Here is a 17,700-nt window from a genome sequence, read left to right as displayed (position 1 = left end):
CTTGAAACCAGCACAGCATCAGAAGCCACTCTGGGCTCTATGCGGGATGGTAGAGGTGGTTTCCAAGGAATCACGGTGTCCACCCAACCTTCCTTCTAGGGGTTCGGGTCAGAGACTCCCACAGTTTCTCATCCCTGTGGTTCTCTAGAAATCTGTCCTGCATCCCAAGGAAACAGCAAGAAGCATGAAGCTGTTTTTGTCAGGGAGAAACCTGCCTGTGACATTTCCTCAATTATTATTAATTACTAAGTCTCTCCTATGTAGGGAGGCATTTTCTTTCCCCTTTTTCCTGGTCAGTAGGTGTACTGTAGCAGTAGGAAATAAATTTTGATTCCATCGTTTCCATAGTAACACACACTGGGCCACATGCTTCTGCTCTGTCCTGGGTTGACAAGAAAAAGACAAAAGCCTTTTATCAAGTTTAGGTTCCAGGTGTCCATAAAAGAGCTTCCTAAAAACACATGAACCAATGCTCACAAAGGTTTTCAAAGAGACAGAGACTAGCATTGAACTCTCAGCATCACCCAGGACTAGGCAGCAAAGCCTCTGGAGAACGCAGTTCAGGCTCTCATTTACCATCTGAAAGCGGATTCAGCTAAAGAACCCCAAACAGCTTGGACTTTCATAGAGGAAAGAAGGGGCAGCCGAGCAATAAAAAACAAGGAGCTAGGTGCTCCAAGGCTAAAGAAAGCAGGAAAGAAATGAAATCTTTTCTGTTTTAGTGCTAATGACACCAATTAGCGGCTGAGCCTCGTTTTCCCCAGGAGGAGAGAGGAAGGGCATCATCTGCTCATTAGCGTCACTTACTAAGGGGTTCTTTCCATTCCCCTGCAGTCATTTTAATTAAAAGTGTTGCATGGATTCTCACCTACAGAGCCTTCATTTACTATAGAGGTGTGAGCTCGCAGCTACTGCTGATTACATGTGGCTTTCCTGTTCCACTCGACAGATTGTTAAAGATTTTCTTTCAGCCATGAACAAGGGAAGCAGATGGCAGAGCTCATCGACATCCCCAGAATTTACTTGCCTGGCCTTGTCCATCCTACTTATCAATCTCAGAACAGTTTTCAAGGAATAAGGTATTCTGGCCAATGGCTTTTCAAATCATCACTGTTATAGCCAAGGCCACAAGAAAATGATAAACCTGACATAATTTAGCATATCCACTCTCTCCCTCAACCCTTGCCCCCATCTTCAGAATCTAGCTCCCCAAACACTCCCAGCCATCAGGGATTTATTCACCTCTCCCATAACTGCCTTCCTCCATCCTCCTCCTCTGAAAGTTATGTCTGCCACTTCATTCCTGCCAGGCCAGGTTATCGCGCCGTTCAAGAGAACTATCAGTGAATGAATAAACTAGATCTGCAGAGTGATGTTTCCACAGCAGGTCCCACAAACACTGTCTCCACTGCTTGCCAGGGACAGTGACTCAGAAAGGGGCCCCTTGGGCAAAAATAATGGGGAGTGTGAAATGCAGTTTCTAGGGGTGCTTCATCGCAAGTTGTCCCTAAGCCTCTCTTTTGAGAATGGACAGGGGGACTCACTACAAGCAGGATCCCAGAGGTATTGGGTCCCAGTCTCTGCACAGGACCATGCAGAAGGCTTGCATTTTAGGGACAACAGCTTGATGTATGCTATTCAACACCTCTCATAATTACAGTTGTCACGAGACACTGAACAAATCCTTGGCCACCATAGGGAAAGTGTTTATGGGAAAAGGATGCTGTGGATTAGCTGAAGAAGAAGAAGGTGGAAGGAAGGAAAGGAGGGAGACAAGAAGGAACAAAGGAAGAGAGGGAGGGAAGAGAAGGAAAGCATGAAGCAAGGAAGGAGGGAGGTGAGAAGGCAAACAGAATTGAGGACAGCTGGGAAGAGAGGAATAAAGACAGCAACTACCAGCAAAAGAAATCCAGGTCCCACCTACTGGAGACATGAGTGAGGCTTCAGCAGCATGAGCCAGCACAGCAGATGGTAGCTGCAGGGCCATGGGTCCTCTGACGGTGAGATGAAGCCTGTCTTGCTCTGAGGCTCAGGGGACAGGTGGTGACAGAATGGGGTGAGAGAGCAGCTGGTTCCTGAGCAGTCCCAGCATCTGCTGGACTTTTTGCTAGGTGTTTTTTGGGTTTTTGTTGTTGTTGTCATTCTGAGCCTATGTGCTTGGCACGGCAGGGCTACCAGGCCAGGAGGATGAGGGAGACAGAGGTGGAAACCCAGCAACCTTCTACAGAATGGGTCCACTGTGGAGACTGAGGCAAATGTTTGTAGGAGTGACCCGGGGCTGCTCACATTAGGGCCAAGGCCCAGTGATGGACCTGTGATCAAATGTCAAGTCTGTGACTGGGTCTAAGTGGGAAGTTTTAGAGTTTGTCACATAATCTTGAGGAAGTCTATTAGGAAAAAAAACTTAATGGGAGATAACGGGAGAACAGGAAAGAATTCTAATGAATTCTAGGCTCTTCGTCCCCTGGAATATTGTAAAATCATATTTACTTCCGCCTTGTATTGCTTGTAAAATCAAAGTAGAATCTCTGTTGTAATGAAGGGTTCCGTAGCTTACCCAGCTATTTATAAATCAGTGGGAAAAACGATTCCAACCCTGAGTGTCTCTAATTCCTGTCATCTTCAGGAGGTGAAGGGGAAGAGAGAGAAAGCAATTAAAAAATAGTGAAAAGAAGCAGATGTAGGAATAAAGAACAAAAAGCCCCAGTAATGAAAAGAACACAGGAACACAGAAGAGGAGTTCACACCCTCTCAAAGACATGGTTCTATGTTTCTCTCACTTTCTCTTCTGCCGCACAATTCTCAAAGAAGGAAACTTTAAAAAATTACTTAGATGTAGTCTGTGAATGAGGCAGCTGCAGGAAGAATGTCTGAATTCTTCAACACCTGCAGCTGATTGCTGAGAAATACACAGTGAGAGTCATTTTAGTTTAGTGATAAACTCATATGAAGATGAGAATAAACCACAAAGGGGGTGCGGACAGCCACATTTTAATGTGCATACATCAAAGGGGATGCTTAAAATAAATAGGTAATAGTTGAGGATCAATGAGGTAACCATCAAATTTTACCCTGCACAACTATTTCTTTTAAAATAGCCATAACGTGGTGAGATAAACACAGACCATTTCAAGACGTTTGGTACAAAATAGAACTGAGATGAGGAAGTGACAAAAGATAAACAGGAAATTTTAGGCTGAAAGATTTTAAATTCACACGGTAAATAGTGAGGATCCGGTTATTGGCCTTTTTATTTTTGAATTGTATGAGTCTTATATTTCTTTGGGTCTACAACCTTATCAGATACATAATTTGCAAATACTTCCATTCTACAGGCTGTCCTACTTTCTTGATAGTGTCCATTGAAGCATAAAACTGTAAATTTCTTGAAGTTCAATGTATCTATTTTTTTCCTGGGTTCTTTATTTAACTGTTGCAACCAAGAACTATTGCCACCCTAATGTCACAAACATTTTCCCTTTGGTTTTCATCTAAAAATTTCACTGGAGTTTTATCTCTTACACTGAGGACTTTGATCCATTTTGAGTTAAATTTTTGTTTATGGTGTGAGGTAGGAGCCCAGCTAAATTTGTTGGGTTTTGATATCCAATTATCTAGGCAGCATTATTGACAGATTATTCTTTCCCCATTGCAATGTCTTGGCCCCACTGCCAAAAATCAATTGACAATAAATGAATGAGTCTACTTCTGTTCATCTTGTTCTGCTGTTTCAGAAATCCAGCGTTGTCCATCCAGCCAGTACTTCACCATCTTCATTACTTTAACTCTGTAACAGACAGTGAAAATGGGAAGTGTACGTCTTCCAACATTGTTATTTTCAAAGACTGAGGAACAGCTTGTAAATTTCTGCCAAAAATCCAGGTGGGATTTTGTAGGGGTCGTGCTGAATGTATAGGTCAATCTGGAAAGTATGGCCTTATTAACAGTGGTAGATCTTCATGAGCATGGGTGTCTTTCCTTTTTTTAAGGGCTTATTAATTTCAATGGTATTCTGTAAATATTTTTAGTATACTGGTCTTATACTTCTTTTGTTAAATTTGTACCTAACAGTTACTTTAATTTTTGATGCTATTGTAGAATTGTTTTATTAATTTTATTTTCAGATTGTCCATGACTATTATATAGAAATGCAATAGATTATTTATTGATTTTCTCTTCTGCAACCATGCTGGACTCATTTATTAGCTTTAAAATGTTCTTTGTGGAACCCTCAGAGTTTCTATGTACATGATTATGTCATCCACAAATGGAGATACTTCTTATTTTCCAGTACAGACACTTTTACTCCTTTCTCTTTCTCTTTTACTAGTTATACTGGCTTAAATATTTAGTGGCTATTCAGTGAAATGGCAAGAACATGCTATGAAGTTGTCTTTTAAGTCGTACGGGAGAAAAAGAACTACAAAGAAAAATTACATCATCTATTCTCTTTTCATATTTACTTGTGTGGGTGTCTGTATTGGTGCTCTTTATTTCTTCATGCAAATTCAAGGTATTTGCCAATATCCTCTCATTTCATCCTACAGTACTTCCATTAATATTTCTTGTGGTACAGGTTTGCTAGATCTAAATTCTCTCAGTTTTGTTTATATTTCTCATTTTTTGAAGGGCAGATTTTCTGGAGAGAATACTCTTGGTTGGTAGTCTTTTTCTATTAGCACTTTGATTATTTCATCTCTCTGTGCTCTGATTTCCTTTGTTTCTGCTGCAAAATAAACTTTTAATGTGTGATCTGTGATGAATCATTTCTCACTGCTTCTAAAATTCTCTGTCTTTAATAATATTAAGTGAAATAAATCAGACACACAAGCTTAGATAGTGCAGTCTCTCTTATATGAAAAACCCAAACTATAAATAATTTAAAGAGCAAAATAAAAGATAGATGGTAGGAAACAGGAGATAGATCTTTACAAATGGAAGGGGAAATCAAGAGATGGAGTGGGGAGGAGAAGAGGAAATAAAAGAATTAAGGTGTATTGTGTGCATGTGCCGACTTTCCATGATGAATATACCCATTATATACTGCAAATAAATAGTTGTGTTCAAATAGTTGTGTTCAAAAATTTAAATAAAATTATCTTTGTCTTTTGACTGCTCAATTAGGATGTATCTTGGTGTAGCTCTCTTTTAACATACTCTTAGGGTCATTGAACTTCTTGGATAAGTAAAGTAATGTTTTCATGAAATGTGGCAATCTCTAGCCATTATGTTTTCAAATATTGTTTTATATTTTCTTTCTCTTCCCCATCCTTCTGGAGCTCCTATTTTTCATATGTTGGAAGGTTGTGATGTCCCATAGGTCTCTGAAACTTCCTTATTCTTCATTCTTTATTCATTATGTTCCTCAAACTAATTTCAATTGACCTAAAATTTTATTGTCTCATTCTTCTGCTTAACCAAACTTAGTGCTGAACCCACCTGGTGAGTTCTTTATTTCAGTTATTGTACTTTTCTACTCCAGAATTTCTGCTTGGTTTTCCTTTTAAAAACAATTCTCTCTCCTTATTGATACTTTATTTGGTAAGACAGTGCTCTTACACTTTTTTCTTTAATTCTTTAGACATAACTTTCCCTTTAGATCTTTAACATATATACAAAATTGCAGTAGCTTATCTAACATCTTTATCTAGTAAGGACAACATCGAGACTTTCTCAGGGGCAGTTTCTATTGACTGCCTTTTCCCTGTGCATGGGTCATACTTTCTTGTTTCTTTGTTAATCTCAAAACCTTTTGTTGACAGCGAGACATTTTAAATAACAAAATATGGTAATTCTAAAATCAAATTACCCTACCTCCTGAGATTTTTCTGGGATCCATTGTGTGTGTGTGTGTGTGTGTGTGTGTGTGTGTGTGTGTGTGTGGTGAATTCTGAATTTTGTTAAATCTATATTCCTTGTCATGATACCTGGAATCTACTCACTTAACTCAATGATCAGCTGATAATTGGCAGCCCATTCACTTGAATGCTTTGAACTGCTCTTCACCTAGGGGCTCTGTGTGTGCTGAACCATACTTTCAAGCCTGCAGCAACTTATAACTCTGCCTTAGCCTTCACTTCACAATCATGCAGAGCCTCAAGGTCATCCCAAAGTGGCCACTCAGGTCCTTCTTGAGTCTTACTCTAAACATATGCTCAGACTGGGCATAGATGCAGCTGTGCACTTGGACATTAGATTCCCATGAACATGTGAGAGATCTTTCAGTACCAATAGATATGAGTCTCCAGCTTTTCCTCTTAAGCTTTTAGGTTAACCTATTATTTGTGCTGACTGTTATCCACAACCTCAGAGAGACACAAAGTCAACCCCAGAGAGCCACAAAGTTCATAAACTACCTTTTGGTTTTGACAGTAGTCACCGGAAAAAAGGTTTTTCATACCGGAAAGTTCTGAGTGAGTCAAATAAAGATAGCCTTGCAAGTGGTGTCTTCCATATAATGAGTCTACAGGTCAAATAATCAGAATTCCCTGGGCTTTGGAGAAACTCCACCCCATTCTGCCTGTATCCAGTGACTGCTGAATTCTACTGTAATGATGGCAGCCTGCTTGCCTTCAAAGTTAGTGAGGAACAGGGCAAGTCAAAACACCACAAACTTACTGTTCTTGTTGAGATTCGATCACTTTTCTTGAATAAACACTGCAGATTGCTGCATACCTTTGGTTAATTTCCAGAGTTCTGGGCAGGAGGAAGTCAACTCTGACAACCTCTTCATGGTTTTTATGGAGAAGGAAACTTTTGGAGGTCTTTACTATTCACTTAGCCTTTCCTATTGAATATATTTATTGGTTTTGTTGTGCTTTTCCACAATCTCTTTTTAACAATATGATTTCAACTTTGACATTTCATCATACTTTTTGCATCACATTCTAATATCTTTCCTAAACTAGATGCATTACAGCTACAAGATTCTAATTGGCCAAGTAATTGCCCACATTCTTAATTCTGAGTTGTGGAAGCATTATGTAATAATGCAGACATTTGCCTGTGTGTTTTTGTGGGGGAAATACAGAGCTCATTACACATGAGAAAGTACATGTTTGAGTAAATACAGTCTTTCCTTTCTAGCTTATTCTGAGCTTATTAATCAGGCTTGTTAATATTCATTTGATAGTAAGGAGGACTTAAAGTTATAAAGGCATGCGGGAGAAAACAAGACTTCAGAGAAGGAATAGTAACTTATCCTTGGCTTTGTTGGGAGTGGAAGCACTTTGACAAGTGTGTCATTTACTTCTGGTTGCATAAGAAACCAGCTGGGCCCTGCCCTAGATCTCATTCAGCAGTCTTATTTAAGAAGACATTCTAGAGAGGATACATATATAAGTACTCTAAATTAGTCCATTCTACTCTCAAATTATAAATCATAATGTTGGTAAATAGTCCACATCTAATATACTGATGGGACATCTACTATTGATGCTGAACAGAAAACTCAAAAGATACTCTCTTCTCTATGTAGACATAAGAATCCCAATACCTGGGGGTCAAAGATTCAGAAACGTGGTAGTCCACTTATGTGGCCACATTTACCTGTATACTGAAAGTGTTTCCATCACTCCAACAGTGTGTTCCTAGAGCTGTCGGAATTCCACACCTACAGTATCATTGCCTCCCTTACCTCCCTACTGAGTCTCCCAAGGACACTCCAGTCTCAATGGTTCCTTTCCTCAAAGGCCTGATTGTCCCCCCACAATCTCTCAGCTTAGGGGATGACACCATATCATGTAGGAACCTACTTTTGACACCTCAGTCTCCTTTACCCCCAAGTTCTGCTTTCAGTAACTTCAAGTCTTCCCTTCAACAACTGCGTTTATCTTCACATCTGTCTGTGTATCACGCTCTTCACATGCCACAGCTGTAGTCCAGGACATCTTCCCCTCTCATGTATGCTGACATCTTAATTCTCTCTTCCTCCATCCTTATTTTTCCCCTCCTCTCCAACTTCTTTCCCACCCTGTGGCCAAAGTGCTTTTTAAACGCAAATTTTGTCTTATCAGATTAAAATCCTCCAGTACCTGAACTCTGGTGTTAAACTGAGGGCAGACACCTGTACCATGGTCTTTAGATCCAGCACTGTCTGGGCCCTGCTTTCTGTTTCAGATTTATCCCTGACCTCTGAGCCCCAACTTCTACAGTACTTTGCATGGCCACCGCATATGCTATTCTTTGCCTGGAAAATCCTACCCTTCACTCTTGCTCCTTTACCTCAACCCTGAAATCAACTCCAAAGTCATTTCCTCAGAGAAACTTTCCTTCACCCCAGAGAACACTTCAGGAGTTCCCACTGTTTCTTTCATTGTACACACTTCATGGTCATTTGCTTTTCTACCTTGACTAAGAAATGGTCCTGGTGGGTCTTATGGTCCTTGTAGGTCGTGATTTATGAGGCCTATGCCACATCTGTTTTATTTGCTATTATACTCATCATCTATCTAGCTTCATAGAATAAGCATTCAATAAATGAAGGAATAAATAAGTGGGTTAACCTTTTTGTAATCTACCATTTTATTCTATGTGCCAGCACAGAACAGTTTTAAATGTTGTACATGTATTTTCCCATTTAATTTTCACACCAACTCTCTAGTATAGATATCATTATCATTCAAAGGAAACTGAAGCACAGTTAATAAATATCTTGCCCAGAGTCACATGGCAGGAGTGGGAAAGCCAGGTTTAATATCTTTCTGCCTGTACATCTGTATACTTAATTATCACCCAGGACTATAAAGAAATCTTGCTGGTTATTTAACACAATGCCAATAAAAATTAACATCAATCCCTCTCCCTTTTTTCAAAAACAATGTGCTCAAAACTCCTCGAGATACAATGGTTGGAACTTCCCAGCAGGCTTGAATGAACCTCTAGCCATGTCCTTGTCTTTTATCACTGATTTTGAAATTTTGACGGAGCTAAATATTCTAAGTCAATAGGATTCTCAAACAATAATCTTTGGGACTGTCTCTGTTGATGCAGGACTATACCATACCCAGGCCAATCATCTCCAGTGGGTCCCAAAATGGTGTAAAGGTTGTTCCAAATTAGGAACCCCTGAAATGTTTTGAGCTGTGCCATCACCCATGTCTTTAGATTTTGTGTGTGAATGAGATTATGTGGTGCCTGTCTTTCTGTGCATAACTTATTTCACTTAACATAATGATTTTTGGTTCCATCTGTGTGGCCACAAATGACAGGATTTCATTCCTTTCTGTGCCTGAACTATATTTCATTGTGTACCTGTACCAGATTTTCTATATCCACTCATCAGTTTGTGGACATTTACATTGTTTCCATTTCTTGGCTATTGTGAACAGTGCTGTGATGAGCATGGGTGTGCAGATGTCTCTTCAGCATATTGATTTAACTTCCTTTGGATACATTCCTAGTAGTAGGATTACTGGATCATACAGTAGTTCCATTTTTAAAATTTTTAGGAAATTCCATACTCTCTAGGCTGAACTAATTTACCTTCTCACCAACTGTTCCCTTCACTCCATATCTTCACCAGTACTTGTTATATTTTTACTTTTTGATAATAGCCATTCTTACTGGAGTGAGGTGATGTCTCACTGGCGTTTTGATGATTTGCATTTCCCTGGTAGTTAGCGGTGTTTAGCACTTTTTATGTACCTGTTGTCCATTTGTATGTCTTCTTTTGAAAAAATGTCATTTAGGTTTATTGCTATTGTGTTGTCACTACTTCAGTACTAAAGGACAATCCAAGCCTAAGTGTGTCCCAAATACACTGTTGATGTGTTGTTCATAAAGAACCAGGAGAATGTCTAGGAAGGACAGTATGTCCACACAAGTATCTACCTGGGACTAGGGCAGCCCCAGGTGCTTCATGCACTATTACTGGCTTTTGGTCAGGCACTGCTTGATTCTGCCCAGCTGTAAGCAGAATCATTACAAATGAACCAACTCAAGGATCCTATATCACATCTGTAACCACTAATGCCATGAAGCTGTATCACATTGTGAATCTATAGCCCACCAAGACCAGCACAACACCAAGATAGAATGAAGGTGCAAGCAACTATGGGCTTTCTATTGTTGAAGTGGTCTCATAGCATGAGACCTCTGCAACCAGTAGAGTTGATGCTACCTGGAATAGAAAAGTCTGATAGCCTACAACCTGTCTTCTCTTGGTTCTAAGGCTGTTCCAGAGGATCCATCCACAGTCTAGTCTGGGGATGGGGGCTATTAGTGTTTACCCAGTGTTAGCTTTCACCAGCCCACCACTAAGTTTCAGGACAGTCTTGTTCTAACTACTTTGTCCTACCTGCAATAAATGGAGTCTTACACCAACCCATGCTACCTGAGTTGAGGAAGTGCTCATGAATGAAGTTGCTTTGCTGTGTGGACTGATGTTAAACTGGATCAAGTTAGGTGCAAGACCTCAAGTTTGGGGATGTACCAAGCTGTGTGCCATAGCTGGAGGAGATACAATTTGAAACTCAAGTCCGTCCTTCTGGGGCACAGGTTTCTACCAAGTGTCAGGGCAGTTCTAGAACCTTCCCTACAAGCAATGGCCTGGTAACAGCTGTGGTGCCTGAGGTTGGGGGACTGGTAGTAGAGGCAGTCCTCTGGCCACCAAATAAGCTAGGTCACTGTAGGAGACATCCCTTCCCAGTACTAGTGGTCTATGAGTGGCATGTGCTGCTTGCCTTCCCTAATTCGGCTATATTGTTTTATATCAGGAGTCAGACTGAAGCTCTATGCTACTCACATGTACATGTCAGATGGTGGATTGGGCAAGTATAGCCCCTCCCTCAATGACTGCCATGGCAACCTAGGCCCTAGGCTATGAAGTGGCAGGGCTCTGCTGAGTTATGTGCAGCTGAAGTCAGCATGATCCCAATTAAAACCCTTTTCCCTGAATTATGGCCTCTCACTGACCCGATGAGTTGCATGCTAATTGCATCCAGTCCCAGTACTGCTTTGTTCTATCCAAGCAAGATAAACAGTGCTTACTCCCTAAAAGCCCTGCCAGCGCCATCATGGCAGGTGTTCGACAATATTTCACTAGATGCCTTCAAAGCATACCCTGCTCCCTATTCCTTCCCATGATTGCATTAAAAAAATACTGGGTGTGCGTGGGGGCCTTTGTCTTTGCTGCCATCAGCAGCACTGACCAGGACCCAAAACTCAGTTTCTCTGCTCTAATTCTCATTTCTGTATGTTCTTGAATTCACCTTGTGCTGTGGTAGACTCACAGGCCAAGATCCAAGGCAGAGGTCCTGGTAACATCCCTTTCTCTGCTCCCTACAGGTCACACCAGAATCTCCCAGCCTCAGGGGCTTGCACAGTTTGGGGAGAAGGGTGGGTGTCTCTAGGCTTATTAAAAGGCTGAATATGGTGCAGAGCAAAATTTGAGTCTGTCCCACAGGAACATGGGTCTCTGCCTGATACCAGGGTCAATCTCAAGGCTCAGTCTGTGAGCTCCAGCTTATGAATGCAGCTTTAAGTTTCTACCCAGTTCTGAGTCTCATGATGACAGTCAGTACTGACTGATTTTTCTCTTTATTAGGAGTCACATTTTCCTGACTCTTTTCATGCCTGGTAATCTTTAATTGAATGCCATTCATGAATTTTACCTTGTTGGGTACTGGATGGTTTTGTACTTCTATAAATCAGAACTTTGTTCTAAGATCAGTTATGTTACCTAAAAACAATTTGTTCTTCACGTATCTTGCTTTGATGATTTCTTAGGAGTTCTGAGAGAGGTTCTTAGTTTAAGGCTAATCTTTCTCCATTACTAGGACAAGCTCTTCCCAAGTATTCTACCCAGAATCCTATAAATTATAAAATTTTCAGGTTGGTGAAAAGAAGCATTATGCCGGGGTCTGTGTGAACTCTAAGCTTTTTTCTTCTATTGGTTCCCAATGACTCTTTCCCCAGCATAAAGTAATTTTCTTTAATGCACAAGCTAAACAAAACTTTCAAGGTGATTCTCTGCAGATTTCTTCCTCTCCTCCTTCTCCCCCTTCTCTTCCTCCACTGCCTCTCCTCTTCCTCCTTCTTTCTTTCTTTTCCTTCTTCTCTTTCTCTTCTCTTCTTCTTCCTCCTCCTTCTCCTCCTTCCTCCCCCCACCCCAGCTCCTTTGAATTCTAGCCACTTTGGTCTCTCTAGACTCCATTTTTCAGTTCTATCTCCCAAACGCAGGATGCTTGTCATACTTTGCCCGGGTTCTTCTTTCATGAGCCATGGCCTGGGCATTCTTTCAAGGCAGTCAGCTGGGAAAATCTACAGCTCATTGTTTTTTCCATGTATCTCAGGTCTCATGAGTCTTTAAAAACATTGTTTTATATACTTTTGTCAGGTTTTATTCTCCAGGAATTTTTCATATAATGGGAGTGGGCAATAAATTCAATCTATAGCACTTTTCCCAAACATACACCTTAGCAGCAGGCTTACCATCTTCTTTGCCTGGCAAATGTTTACTTTAGCCTGAGTTCCCTGCCTCATTTTCATCATCTCAGGATGACAGGAAACCCTCTGGGTTCTTGGATGGGGTATCTATATCAGTGAGCAGTACCTCTAGAAAAGCCTGACTAGGCCCCTCCTTTGGAACCCCCATAACAGTGGTCCTGGAAAAGTAGCCACAGCTGCTAGAACTCCAGGCCCAAGTCAGGAGACAAAGTCACCAGAAGAAACCACTGTCAGCAGAAACTTATTGGATCACACAGGACAAGTTCACCTATGCCTAAACTTCTCCCTCCCTCTCAACATATCAGTCTTAGTCACTTCCCTTGTTACTGGGACAAAATACCTCACATGCACAACTTAAGGAAGGAGAGGTTTATTTTGGCTCATATTTCAGTTCACAGTCAGCTGGCTCCAAGGCAAGACAGCATGGCAGAGGGCTCATTGTGGAGGACAGCTACTCACAGCATGGTGAACAGAAAGCAGAGAGAGTGAAAGGAGTGGCCAGGAAGGGACACAGAACCTTATAAGTCATTCCTACAGTGACCTGCCTCTTAAGCCCAGGCCCTACCTCTTAACAGCAAGTCAGCTATGATGCCCCTATAATCTAATCACCTTCCAAAAGTCCTATGTATGATCACATGAGGCTTTAAGGGAACATCTAGCTCAAAACCATAACAAAATCCCTGTCCCCATTTCTGCATCCTTGTTCCAAGCCAGCCTGGCCTCCTTGCTCTCAGCCACTGTGAAGACCTCCATAACATAGGCAGTACTGGGAGACACCACAGCCTGGAAATGGTTCTAGACATTGCTGAACATTCTGCTCACCTGGGAGCTTTAAACATTTCAACCCCATATGGATTATCTGGCAGTGGGAATCAGATACCAGGAGATGATTGGTATAGGCTACTTTACTCACTAGCAGTAGGGCTTTGGATAAGTTAATCCAAAATTGAGATAATGATGCAGTAGGACCTACCACATAAGATGTGTGGTAAGGAGTCAATGAGTTAAATGTGTGATGTGCCCAGAACACAGCCTAACACAAAAGACGTGTGCGTTCAGCATTAGGTATTATTATTGTCAGGTGCACCCTAAAGGAAACTAGTGCCTTGCAGAGGAAAATCCTCTCCTTCCTCTAGAATTCATGCAGGAAAGTCAGTGTACCAAAGCCCCTAAAGATGCAAGGGAAAATATCCAAGACATTAGGTAACTGCTTGCTGCAAAGCATGCATGATTTCATTTAACTTTTACAATAAACCCTCCATATTGACAACTATTATAGTCATTTTACAAAAGAATAAACTAAGACTAAAAGAGATGAACAGAATAATGATAGAGTTGGGATTTATAACTAGGTCTCTCTCGCTCCAAAATGTAGGCTCTTTGTTATGAAAAATGCTTTGGTTGACAAGAAGAGAAAAAAAATTCCTTGCAGTCTCAATGTCATTCACTAATAAAAATTCACTGAATTTGCTTCTGTGGTACAGCAAGGCTGGAGCACGTCAAAGCCCAAGCCAGCACTTTCATTATTCAGGATAGGATAGATGCTAATTAGTAACTGGAAAAGTAATGCTCGGATGAATACCACATTACTACTAATTTTTTAAACGTATAATCAGAACAAGGCATGGTGGTGCACACCTGTAATCCCAGCACTCTGGATTGCAAGTTTGAGCAGCCTGAGAACTTAGTGAGGCTTTGTTTCAAAATAAAAAATGCAAAAAACAGGTTTGGGATGTAGCTCAGTGTGAGCACCCTGGATTCAATCCCTAGTACCAAAAAAAAAAAAAAAAAGTTGTGTAACTATACACCAATTACTTAATTTCTCCGTACCTCAGTTTCCTTACCTGTCACATGAGGATAGCAGGTATAACTTCCTCTGGAGTTATGAGGAGCAAAAGTCCTAAATAGGAGGGGCCACTCCTGGTCCACAGGAAGGGCTTACTCAGGGTCATCATAGCTGTTGTTACCATTTACAGAGTGCAGGTCAGCCTTCTGAACTCTAAAATTCCAAGTGCTATTCCAAATTACATGAAAGAGCTCTAAGCTCAAAATCAGGATATGCAGGTGAACTGAATGATTCCTTTTAATATTAATTATGCGAACCCATGTTTACCCTCTCCCCCTCAGTCTATAACCCCTCTCCTGGCCTGGCCAGCCTTCTGCAGTAAGGTTCTAGATCCTGCTGCAGAAGAGCAATGGCCTTCAAGAAGATGTGAAAAAATGAATTTAGCCTTCCATCTGGTTATCTGAGGGTGAGTCGGATGACTGCCTGCCACAGTTTGAATGTGATTCAGTCTGCAGGCAAGGGCCCTATTCTCCTCTAGTTCTCATGGTCCCTCTAAGAGTACATGTACCTTGGTAGCGTCTCCCCTTGATCAGAATTAAGTCTGCGTCCTCTGAATCCTCTGCTCAGCTAGGCCTTAGCCTATGGGTCTCTATGCCTATATTAGTGAGCTTTCTTATCGCTGAGCCATAATACCTGGCATCCACAAGTTAAGAGAAGGAAAGGTTTAATTTGGCTCATGGTTTGAGGGGATTCAGTCTGTGGTTGGCTGGCTCCAAGGCACAAACATCATGGCAAGAAGGGTGTGACAGAGCAAAGCTGCTTGGTTCGTGGTGGCCCAGAGGCAGAGCAAGAGAACAGCAATGGAGAGGAGATAACCAGCGACCAGACAGAGACCCCATGTGCCTCCATGACACAGCCAGACACACCTAGCAGTATGCTCTACCACTCCCCTGGGTGGATTTCAAAGCTAATCAAAGTAACCCTCCATCATTACTGCCACAGTACTCATCTTTACATAGCTGGACTTTGGCCTAAGTCCTGCTACATCCCAGTATCCAGACTCCCCTGCCCTTACTACCTGATCACTTTTGATATCGCATCAGATTCTTCATCCCCATTATCTCTCAGGGGATGTCTGACCACTTTGGCCGGCCTTTAGTAAGAATCCTGTTAGATCAATTTAGACAGAATCCTTCTTACCCTTGAAGTTTCCTCTTTATAATTTTCCATCTGCTGACCCTTAACTCTGCTCCTGAGTTATTAATGCCCACTTGTATTCAGAATTAAGCCCAGATCTGTACTGAGGCCAGTTTCCCCTCTTGCAATAGTTCCTGAGGAATCTGTTTGTACAATTTTAACTTCTTTGTACCTTTAGTTCTTTTGTGACAATTTATAAACATTCATGTACGTGCACACACACACACACACAACAGAATGGCAATGGAGGCTCTCCTCATAGCTCAGCCAAGGTACTCTCATTGATTAGGAACACAGAAACAGCCCCTATCCCCCAACAATTGATATTTATGACTCTTTCACACTATGGACCACAAATAGCACCCACCCCAGTCTGTTGGGGCCACAGTGGACTTTGGAAGCTCAGCCACCAGCCGCTGGACTTGTGCCAGTGTGCTACAGGCCTCCTCCATTTCCTTCCAAATGAGAAACACATCCTCTCTGACTCCAGCCCCTGGAAAGGGAAATACAGTACATTAGTCAGATTTCCTGTTGCTAGGACACAATACCCAACACTCATAACTCAAAGAAGGAGACAGTTAATTTCATTCATGGTTTAGGGAATTCAGTCTACGGTTGGTATTATAGTGGGAGGGTCTGGTGGAGTAAAACTGCTCCCCTCATGGCAATCAGGAAGCAGTCAGGGAGGAGATACATCCTCCAAAGGCATGACCTCAGTGACATACCTCTTCTGGCCCTCACCTCTGCTCCTGAGTTATAAACGCCCACTTAGGAAGCCTCCTAACAACATGAACTCATCCATGGATTAATCCACTGAGGAGTACGGTGCTTCTATGATCTAATCACCTTCCAAAAACCCAGCTCTGAACACATGAGACTTTTGGAGGATGTTCTAGATCTAAGTCATGACACACAGTGTAAGCCACAAGCAGAGACTCTTCAGTGGTTCTAGCAGGCCTGGCACATTTCAACCGAATTTCTAGAACATTTCTGGAGATCTAGTTCCACTTCCTTCACTAATTTCTTTCTGAGACTCAAAACTGAAATCTACTAGGAAATACTGTTACCTCCAGAAATCACAAAGGCAGATTTAGAATGTAATAAATTCTTATGAATAAAATATTTGTAGTGCACAGAATATTTTAAGATAAATTATAGACAAGAAATCAAAACAGTCAAAATCACTTCATAACATTCAGGGTTACTGTCATACAGGAGCGAAATTCAGCAGTACGTGAAAACAACAATCCCTAAACTTTTCTTAATTTAGCTGAGATTTCCTACTTCTTTGAAACCAACTTTATGTGTCTTTATTTTATCTAATATAATGGTGATTCTTTGGCCTGCTCTTCTGGACCACCACTGTTTTAGTAAAAATTTAGGTTCAGTTGTATGACATTTTAAAATGAGACGGGTTAATTAAAATAGATAGCTATGTTTCTCAATCAGTGAACCAATATTCCATGGGTAAATGGTCCAGGGCTGGAATGAAGTTCTGCTGTCATCAAGGTTCAGGCCTAATACACTACTAATTTCCAGAGGTTAAGGAGGGTGTAGGGACATGGGAGAAAATGGATGTGATGCCAAATGTACAATATAAGGGATTTTAACTACATCAAAATCAAGATCTTGCATGTGATAATACACTATAATTTTGCAAGATGTTACTAGGAGGGAAATTAAGTATATTGGTCATATTTATGGTGCTGGGAACAAAATACTTGATGTACACAACTTAAAGAGAAATTTAATTTGGCTCATGGTTTCAGAGGTTTCAGTCCATGGTCAGCTGGCTTCAAGGCAGAAACATCATGGTAGAACAGCATGGTAGAGTAAAGCTGTTCACCTCACAGTAGCGAGAAAGCACAGCCCAGGGAATGAACCAGAGGGAAAGGAAGGGATTGAGGACAGGGTATATCCTTCAAAGGCATGGAGTGACCTCTCCCTCCAACTTGGCCCCACCTCCTTATGGCCCATTCAACCATGATGCATTGAGCCATTGGTGAGGTTTAATGTCCTCAGTACATGAGTCTTTGGGGATACTTCAATTAAACCATAACACTGGGTAAAGGGTACATGGGTATCTCTGTGTTGTTTCTTTTAACTGTATGTAAACCTATAATTATCTCAGAATAAAAAGGTTAACTTCAAAAAAATGTCTTAAGAATCCATGCTCTTTCTGTCTTGTTGTTCCACCAACCTAGTACATCCTTAAAGTCACCTCAGGATTCAAGATGGCCTGTAGGAAAAAAAAAAAAAAAAAAAAAAAG

General features: G+C 41.2%; 1 protein-coding gene across 2 annotated transcripts in view; it reads right to left on the bottom strand.

The window, feature by feature from the left end:
• The window catches only part of Vwa3b (von Willebrand factor A domain containing 3B), a 201,657-nt gene that overhangs the window by 116,341 nt on the left and 67,616 nt on the right, over positions 1–17,700 (bottom strand). For both annotated transcript variants that reach the window (XR_004516439.1, XM_033761713.1), the window contains exon 8: positions 15,798–15,923. Coding sequence is in view for 1 of the 2 variants with exons in the window: in XM_033761713.1 (XP_033617604.1) it covers positions 15,798–15,923 (126 nt within the window). In the remaining variant the exon portion in view is untranslated. The remainder of the gene's footprint in view (positions 1–15,797; positions 15,924–17,700) is intronic.

Source organism: Fukomys damarensis, unplaced genomic scaffold (assembly GCF_012274545.1).
Source record: "Fukomys damarensis isolate Sample0158 unplaced genomic scaffold, DMR_v1.0_HiC HiC_scaffold_9, whole genome shotgun sequence".
Classification (NCBI taxonomy): domain Eukaryota; kingdom Metazoa; phylum Chordata; class Mammalia; order Rodentia; family Bathyergidae; genus Fukomys; species Fukomys damarensis.
This window is presented reverse-complemented; position numbering and strand designations above follow the sequence as displayed.